At 33.8% G+C, this 9563-nt stretch overlaps 3 protein-coding genes across 3 annotated transcripts; all 3 read left to right on the top strand.

Annotated features, from left to right (window-relative positions):
* Positions 1 to 921: 921 nt before the first annotated feature.
* On the top strand, positions 922 to 2279 carry LOC108840981 (uncharacterized). Its single transcript, XM_018613774.2, has one exon. It carries the CDS (start codon positions 1056 to 1058, stop codon positions 2187 to 2189), a length of 1134 nt encoding a protein of 377 aa, XP_018469276.1. The 5' UTR covers positions 922 to 1055; the 3' UTR covers positions 2190 to 2279.
* A 1999-nt stretch (positions 2280 to 4278) lies between these two features.
* On the top strand, positions 4279 to 4986 carry LOC108840726 (napin). The gene has a single exon (XM_018613552.2). The coding sequence runs from the start codon at positions 4307 to 4309 to the stop codon at positions 4832 to 4834; it is 528 nt and encodes a 175-aa protein (XP_018469054.1). The 5' UTR covers positions 4279 to 4306; the 3' UTR covers positions 4835 to 4986.
* A 1037-nt stretch (positions 4987 to 6023) lies between these two features.
* LOC108840793 (uncharacterized) lies at positions 6024 to 7148 on the top strand. The gene has a single exon (XM_018613611.2). The coding sequence runs from the start codon at positions 6024 to 6026 to the stop codon at positions 7146 to 7148; it is 1125 nt and encodes a 374-aa protein (XP_018469113.1).
* Positions 7149 to 9563: the final 2415 nt, after the last annotated feature.

The following is a 9563-nucleotide window of genomic DNA, read 5'->3' on the forward strand; positions in this document are numbered from 1 at the left end:
CACCGAATTTACTAAACAATACCATTGCAATCAAAAAATATACTCATATCTCCTAACACTACACTATTCCAATAAAAAGTTACCTTGCTATTTCATCTTCAACCACAATAGATTTTATCACCGAATTTCGGTTTCTCATCAACTGATTAATTGTCATTCATCTCCGACGACAATAGATTTTTATTTTTATTTTTGGAAAACAGATCAATCTTATGGTCCATATTTTTTTTGGTTAAACCGAATTTCAAATCATATATTCACACTCCATTATTATATTTTTTTAAGTCCACTTATATCACTGATTTTAATTTTGTTTGCCTAAATATTATAAACCCATGTTTCTTTTCTTTTTAATTGGTTATTAAATTCAATTAAAACTGAGATATTTGATCTACATTTTCATTGTTTTATTTTCATCAAAAATTAAATTATGCATTGAGATATATCTTTGGTATTATATTTTAAAATATAATAGTTTAGATTAAACAATTTAGTACAATATATTTTAAAAGAATATGTGTGTTAAGAAAATCAATTATTGTGAGTATAAATATACAATTTTCTATATCATGTCTAAAATTTATGAATATTTTTAAAAGTAAAAGATCAATAAATTGTAAATATATTAATTTATCTCATATAAAATACATGATCTTTTAATTATCAAATAATTGTAGAATTTTAAAATGAAATAAATCCCGCGGTTTTAAAGCGCGAATCAAAATCCAGTATCACTTAAAGTTGTTCAAAGTGATGTGTTGAATCATTAACACAAATTATTAATATTATTAAAAATATATAAATTTAATAGTATCGGCACATTTGTAATATTGAAAGGAAACAAAGAGATGTTAACAAAATTCTTATTACTTTAACTGTATTGATTCATTAATATCATGAAGGAGAAAGTAATAAATAGTAAATATCCGACCAAAAACTTGTCGTGGTGGGCAAGGCCATTCTCTGTACTAATGGAAAGGTTTTAGGTGGAGAAGACGGAACATCATCAATTCTCTCAGAGCTGTCTCAGGGTTTTTCTTTTTTAAAGAACATTCATGTCTTTGTTTCATAGCCGGCTCTTGAGGCTCCGCCTTGTGAAACCTGCGTTGGTGAGAAGATCCTCCTCTGTTTCTCGTCTTATCTCTAACGCCTTCTCAACTTCCTCGAGGCAAACCCCTCCTTGTTCCGTAATCGGAGCTAGACCTCGTGGAGAAGATCACGGAGGACTCATAGTTGCCTATGCAAATCAACATGCCTGGACTGAAATGGACAAGATGATACGTCTGGAGTTGGTGTGTAACGGTATTAATAATGGAACAATGCTAACGATCGGGGCATCTCATGGGTGGGTAGCTACTCTGAAGGAAGATGGAACCCTGCGTCTACAAGACGATCTCAACCCTGCTGCATCTGATACATATCGAAAACGTATCCCGCTGCCTCCTCTTGTGACTCTACCTCATTGCCAAACCCAAATCATCACCAACGTTTCAATGTCATCATCTCATCCAGAGGATGATGAAGACTGTGTCGTGGCTGTCAAGTTCTTGGGACCTCAGCTCAGCTTTTGCAAACCAGCCGGTAAGAGTAGTAAACCAGAGTGGACCAACGTCAAGATCGAAAACCCCAGCTTCTACTCCTCCCGTGTCATGTTCTCCAAGAAAGACAACATGTTTCGTATGCCCGGATCTGGAGGCAACCTCATCGGGTCATGGGACCCCTGCAATCCCAGCAATGACCCTAAGCTTCAGAGCGTGCGGTTTACAAACACTCGCAGGCTGACCAATGATGAACATAATCTGATGGATTCTTGCAGCATGATCGAGCACTTGGTGGAGTCACGACCCACTGGTGAGACATTCTTGGTTAAGCAGTACAAGAAGATAGCCGAGAACAAAGAAGGTGTTGCCATAATGAAAACAGAATTTTTAATGGTGTACAAGCTAGACGATGAAGGAAACGCAGTTCACACACAAGACATGGGAGATCTCGTCATGTTCATCTCAATGTCTGAACCTTTCTGTGTCCTTTCTACTTCCTTTCCTGGGATGTATACTAACAACGTTTACATCTTGGATTATGATGAACACGGATATGTGGATCTGGCTCGTACCCCTTTCGACATCTCTAGTGCAAAAGGTCCACTTTGGTCCCCTTATCATATTCCACCGCAAGATATCGGCAACTAGTTTTGCAACTGTCTTGTTTATGTTCTCTGTGAGATGTTAAATGTTATTCTCTTTGGAGAAATTTTAATCTTAAGACAAAAAGAATCATAAGTTGATGATCATGTTTTGTTCTGTTTTCTTACAAGCCTTGAGTCACAAGAACCTGCCTGATGAAATCGTAATTATATATCCTGATGTGATTAGGTTACTCAAAATTAAAACCTGTTTGTCCACTGCTACTGAACAATTTTTCTTCAAAAGCCTTTAACGTCATCCTTCTTCCATGTAGCCCAAGTTGTAACAAGTATTCCAAGTGTAACGCTCGAATCCTCCATGTTTCGAAGTACACAGAAGAGATGAGCGGTCTCTTCTTTATCAAATCTTCTTCTTTTTTTTTGTCTACGCCTACACCTCTCTCCCTTTTCTAAGCAAATCATTTGTCTGCATCCCACCAACTAATCCATAGCTAGAGCTCTATAAAAACCAGCTAAGTTTCTCTCTACACTTCCATAACCACCAAATCAACTATTTCTATTTGTGTCTTTCGCTAGGCTATAGCAGACGAATCCATTTGTCTCCGACGCTTGAAGCTGCCTTGTCTCGTTTTTATATAGTAGCCAGTAGTTTTAGGGGGTGTATTCAATCGAGAGTTTTAGGTGATTTGTATTAAAATGACAAATCCACTGTTATTCAAACATGAATTTTAAAAACTCATTTAAAATCCACTGAACTTGACATTTCGTAAAGTACTCTGAAATCCACTGTTATTGAAAATATTTTAAGTTGTGGAGTTTTAAAGTTTTGAGGTGATTTTAGGGTGTTTGGATGGAGTTTCTTAGTTAAAAAAATTAAAACTCAAATCTCATGGTTTTAGATGATATTCTAGAGTACTTTAACAAAAATCACTTAAATCTCTGCAACTTATTAAAATCATCTAAAACTCCATTAAAAATCAAATCACATCAAATGTTAAATTGAATACATCCTCGTAGATGCAAATTGTTTACACAATTAAAAGGAGCAAAGGAGCCAAACAATCCCTCTCTGCTTCATTGTATGTGGACCCTCTAATGGGCTAATTTGAGCTTAGACCTCTTTAATTTAAATGAAATATGTGTTACAAAAAAAAATTGCAAATAATTCACCGAACTATGTTAGAAAAAGAAACTGAATTTGTTAAGAAAGTTTTAAGTTTTGAAGAATGAATATAATAAAATTATTCCTCTATAATCCTTTATTCCGCTAATCCGTCTAGTGATAATCATTTGTACTTTAATGTGATTACTTTAGGTAATGTGTCATCTCCGAGTTCTTGAAAAATATTGACGTAGTTTATAAGTGGAGAGAGATACATCATTTTCTAATACATACCAGCTTAAACGGTCTTCTAAAATTTACTGTTATTAGTTATGTATAAGTAAATATTAGGACTAATATCACACGAAATGTCAGAATCTTATAATTTGAGTCAAATGAGTTAGCCGCCCACCGTATTACTATACCATTCTGTTGGACATATGAGAAGCGATTAATAAAAGAGGGTACAAATTTTTGATGGGACGAAATAATGTTGTGAGATGGCACTACAATTACAGAATAGAATAAAGAGATAGCAAAGGTAGCATATTTGAAACCACAAAAAAGGTAGCATATTTCTGTACCATCGATCATTACACAAGAGGCACTAGTGCATTTTCATTTTGCACAAGGCAAAATTAATTTTGACTGTCTTTACTCTTAACTTCTATATTCCCAACCGCATTATCTCAGTATATATATATATACTCTCATCCCATTTTAAAACTTACAAATAAATGAATGTTTTTATCATATGAATTTAAGTTTGTACCTTCTTTTTAACTGAATTGTTCATAATATATCATGCCAGAACATTAGCTACACATCACACATAGGCCATAGCATGCAGATGCGGACAACTGTTTTTGTTCGTCATTTGTCACTCACTTCAAACACATAAGAGCTTCTCTCTCACAGCGCACACATCACATGCATGCAAGCCACTATTACACGTAATCACCATGCAAATCTCATTTCTCACCTATAAATTAACTCATCAGCTTCACTCTTTACTCAAACCAAAACTCATCATAAAAAAAAAAGTTAAAAAACATACACAAATGGCAAACAAGCTCTTCCTCGTATCGGCAACGCTCGCCATTTTCTTCCTTCTCACCAATGCCTCCGTCTACAAGACGGTTGTGGAAGTCGACGAAGATGATGCCACAAACCCAGCCGGCCCATTTAGGATTCCAAGATGTAGGAAGGAGTTTCAGCAAGCACAACACCTAAGAGCTTGCCAGCAATGGCTCCACAAGAAAGCGATGCAGTCCGGTCGTGGTCCTATGGCCCTCGACGGTGAGTTTGATTTTGAAGATGACATGGAGAACCCCCAGAGGCCGCCACTGCTCCAGCAGTGCTGCAACGAGCTCCACCAGGAAGAGCCACTTTGCGTTTGCCCAACCTTGAAAGGAGCATCCAAAGCAGTTAAATCCCGGGTTCAACAACAGGGACAAATGCAGGGACAACAGCAGCAGCAAATAGTGGGCCGTATCTACCAGACCGCTAAACACTTACCTAGAGTTTGCAACATCCCGCAAGTTAGCATTTGTCCCTTCCAGAAGACCACGCCTGGGCCCTACTACTAGATTCCAAACGAAACCCTCGAGAGTGTATATACCACGGTGATGAGTGTGGTTGTTGATGTATGTTAACACTACATAGTCATGGTGTGTGTTCCATAAATAATGTACTTTAAAACTGAGGCTAATGTAATAAGAACTACTCCGTGACCGTAATAAAAGAGAAGTTTTTTTTTTATATATACTCTTGCTAGCTACGACTTCATAAAAAGTGATGATGAAGGATACGCCAAAAGGAACATAATAATTAATTAACAATTCACAACGAAATAGTATTCCAATGAACAGACTAATGTTAATATAATAACTAACGAAATAGTAGTCCAACGAAATAATAGTCCAATAAAACAAATTCTATGTTTTTTATTCCCACATAAAATATTATTCATTAAAAATTAAGAAAACATCTGCCATTTCTCAAAGATTAAAAAAAGATTAGAAAATATAACATAATAACAAAAGTATAATAATTTCTTTTTAAGAAAAAATATATTTTTGAAAATGGACATCTTGTACTAAAATGTATAGTTTTGAATTTGTTTTTCCACTATTAAAACATGTCTTAATTTTTTTTATGTGGGAATTGTTTGTCTACTGTGACAAATAAAAATAAAAACAAAAATTAACATAAACATAAACATCACTGACCCAGTGACCCTAAGTTGAAGAATTCCCAGTTCTGAATTTAAAACATTAAGGGAAAATGTCTTCCAAAAGAAAAGAAAAACAAATATCTCGCTTTCCGCTAAGAACATCCAAAATGAATTACCAAATATTCAATAAGGGAAATTCATGAAGAAGTAAAGTGTACAAATAAAAGCAAATCGTAAATAACCGACCAAGTTATCTTGGTGGACAAGGCAATAAAAATAAATAGAAAATTAAATAATATATTTGCTTTCGGCTAAGAAGTAAGAACATCCAATAGTAAACTACCAAATATAAGTGTTTCAAAAAGAAAAAAAGTACCAAATACAAGTGTTTCAGAAAAAAAAACTACCAAGTATATTAAATGACAGTAAATTCATTAATACCATGAAGCAAAGAGTAATAAATAAAAATAAATAGTAAATATCCCACCAAAAACTTGCCGTCGGAGGCAAGGCTATTTATGTGTATTAATGGAGAGATTTTAGGTAGAGAAGATGGAACATCATCAAACCTCTCTCAGCTTTTTGCTTAAAGAACATCATCAATGTCTCTGTTTCTCAGTCGGCTCCGCGTTGGGGTGAGAAGATCCTCTGTTTCTCTTCTTCTCTCTAAGGGCTTCTCAACTTCCTTGCGGCAAACCTCTCCTTGTTACGTCATCGGCGCTAGACCTCTAGAGTTTTCCCATCATAATCGCCTTGGAACACTCAGTATTGGCGATGTCAATCCAAAAACATATGGCGTCATTCGTTTGCAAAAGAAGGTGTCTATGGATTTGGTGCACAATGATCTTAATGATACTGTGGTTACGATCGGGGCATCACATGGGTGGGTAGCTAGTCTGAAGGACGATGGAATCCTGCGTCTCCATGACGATCTAAACCCGTATGCATTGTATAAAGATCCCATTTGCATCCCACTGCCTCCTCTGGTGACTCTGCCACATTGTCAAGCCAAAATCATCACCAACGTGTCAATGTCATCATCTTCTCCAGAGAATGATGAGGACTGTGTCGTGGCTGTCAAGTTCTTGGGACCCCAGCTCAGCTTTTGCAAACCAGCTGGTAAGAGTAGTAAACCAGAGTGGACCGACATCAAGATCGAACACCCCTGCTTCAACTCCTCCCGTGTCATGTTTTCCAAGAAATACAACATGTTTCTTATTCCCGGATCCGGAGGCCACCTCATCGCTGCATGGGACCCCTGTAATCCCAGCGATGACCTTCAGTTTCAGAGCGTTCGATTTGTAAACCCTCCCAAGCTACCCACTAACATACGCGAGCTTATGAATTCGTGCAGCAAGAGCGAGCACTTGGTGGAGTCAACATCCACCGGTGAGATTTTCTTGGTTAAGCAGTACAGGAAGACAGCAGCCGTGGAAGGTGGTGTCCCTAGAAGGAAAACAGAATATTTAATGGTGTACAAGCTAGACGTTGAAGGAAACGCGGTCTACATTGAAGACATGGGAGATCTGACCATGTTCCTCTCAATGTCTGAACCTTTCTGTATCTCTTCTACTTCATTTCCTGGTTTTCGGGCTAACTGGGTTTACATCAAGGATTTCGACGAAACCACATATGTCAATGTAAAGCTGGATGGTTGCCCCTTCTCTTCTTATTTTGGAAAAAACTACGCTCCTTACTATATTCCACCTCAAAATATAGTAGACTAGTTGGAATTGAAGTCGAAATTATCCTCCACGGTTAAAAAGCAGATTGCACTGATGTAAAAGATTATTGTTGTTTTGAGTTTTGGAAGAGAAGAGAGTATTCCGTTTGAGATTGGTATTGCTGCATTTGTTCCATTATCTTTTTTATACGTTAGTGGACTATTTTAACTATGAATTAAATTAATTTAACAATCATATTGATTAACTTGTTAATTATACCCACCGAAATTATCTCTGGTCATGAAATTTGTACTCAAAAAAGACTTTGTTGAGATTAAGATTAGGATAAGCTATTTGGTTATTCATTCGGGTTCGGTTCGGATCTATTTGGATTTTGGATTTTAAGTGGTTAAATTTTTTAGTTTTATTCGGGTATTTCTAAATCTTGATACGGGGTTACATCTTTATAGATTCGGTCCAGGTTCGGATAGCATATCTAAATTATTTTATAAATTTTAAATTTTTTAAAATCTATAAACAAAATAATATATTATATATGAATTTAAATAACATATATCAAAATATCTAAACTTTACATATAAAATGGTTTGTTTGAATATTTGGATAGATAATCAATAAAAAAATTAAACGTTAAACATTTTAAATGTTTTGGTATTTTGAATATACTTTAGCTATTTTAGACATTTATTTTTGATTATTTGTATATATTTTCAAATATTTTGGACAACTTAAAAGTATCTTATATATTTTGGATGTTTGCTAATACATATTAAATCTAAAAAATAATTAAAATGTTTAGGTATATAAATCTATTTCGGCCGGTTTGGGTCAGGTTCGATTTTAGTTTTCTAAATACCAAAATTTAGAATCCGTTCAAATATTTAATCAGTTTCTGTTCAGAATCGGTATTATTTTTTGGATCAGATTCGGTTCTTCAGATTCAGTTTTTTTTACACAGTTCCAATCAAGATCCTCGTGAGCATTTTTATCCTTAAGATGAAGTTCCAACATTAATCTAAACAAAAAAAATGCGACCTGAACGGTTATAAAATATATCCAAATCGGACTTACGTGCTATGTACTTTGGATAAAAAACTGAACAAGGATTAAAAAAAACTGAAATTGATAAAATATGCTAATATTTTTATACATTCTAAGGTGACTTAGATATTTATATTTTTAAGACTTTGTAATTTTTATGTATTATTTTGAATATTTTAGTTAGTTTAGAGAGTTTAATAAGTTTTAAATTATAATTTTGAATAATTTTATATTTCAAATATTTTTGTTCAATCTTTTTAAAGATTTGTCTAAAAGATTTTTATATGATTTTAGACATTAGTTATAACCTGATCCGAATTGAACCATAAGAAATAGAACCGAATATGATCCAAAAACTAGTAAAATCCAAATGAGACTTATAAATATAGTATCAAAAATCTGAATCAACATTTGACCGAACCTATCTTAATCACGAATAATTAAAAATTCTATATTTTGTTGAAGTGGTTATTATTATGTGTTTTGAATATTTGATGGCTTTTTGTTGAAGTTCCAACAAATATTTAAATTCATGGTCTATAGAGTAAGGCCAACTCCAAGGAGACATTAAAACAATAATTTAGTGTTGTTTTATTTTTAATAAAACGACAAAAATTACATAATCCACCAAATTTGGTGTTCTTTAAATATTAAAATAGTTTATTTTAATTTGATTATGAATAGATGAGTATTATCGATAATTTTAATTTATCGTTAAAGTAAGTGTATCATACTATTTTATATTTTCCCTTTTTATCTCAAATTACTAATATTATTTTATTTTTAAAAAATTTCAGTTTTAACAAATCAACATAAAATAGAAATGTCATAAAATATAACTAGCCAATAGCAAATAATTCTTTTGTTAAGTTAATAGTACATAATATTTTTTTAGTGTAAAATTTGTTGTGATGATTAGACAAAAAAATAAAGTTCAACACCAAAACACTAGATTGTAGATTATGTGTAATTGCAACACTAAATTTGGTTTTATTGTTGGGGTGAAATCGGCAGTCCTTCTAGATGCCTTCGGCGGGCTACCCGGCTTATTCCGGTATACGATCTTTAGACACTAGTCGGATATTCTTTCGAGGATGTTCGGATACAAGAGTCATCACAAAGAAAATTTGGTTTTATTGTTAGAATTGCCATGAGTTGGTTGAAACAGTTTCACAGAAAAGGTTTTGTTTTTAATGTTTGTGGTAAGTAGTAGCGTAGTACTTCCTTGATCTTGTTAGGCTTCTTTGCTATTAAGGCAAAAATGTTTTCTAAAAAACAGAAAAAAAATTAATATATTTGCTTTCCGCTAAGAACATTCAATATTAATGGCCTTCTTGCCACATTTATATTACCAAATATATTCAATTACAATAAATTCATTAATATCGTGAAGCAAAGAGTAATAAATAAAAATAA

This window comes from Raphanus sativus, chromosome 2 (genome assembly GCF_000801105.2).
Source record: "Raphanus sativus cultivar WK10039 chromosome 2, ASM80110v3, whole genome shotgun sequence".
Classification (NCBI taxonomy): Eukaryota; Viridiplantae; Streptophyta; class Magnoliopsida; order Brassicales; family Brassicaceae; genus Raphanus; species Raphanus sativus.

Coding starts and splice junctions, on each gene's coding strand:
- LOC108840981 (XM_018613774.2), top strand. CDS start 1,056: ATGTCTTTGTTTCATAGCCGGCTCTTGAGGCTCCGCCTTGTGAAACCT.
- LOC108840793 (XM_018613611.2), top strand. CDS start 6,024: ATGTCTCTGTTTCTCAGTCGGCTCCGCGTTGGGGTGAGAAGATCCTCT.
- LOC108840726 (XM_018613552.2), top strand. CDS start 4,307: ATGGCAAACAAGCTCTTCCTCGTATCGGCAACGCTCGCCATTTTCTTC.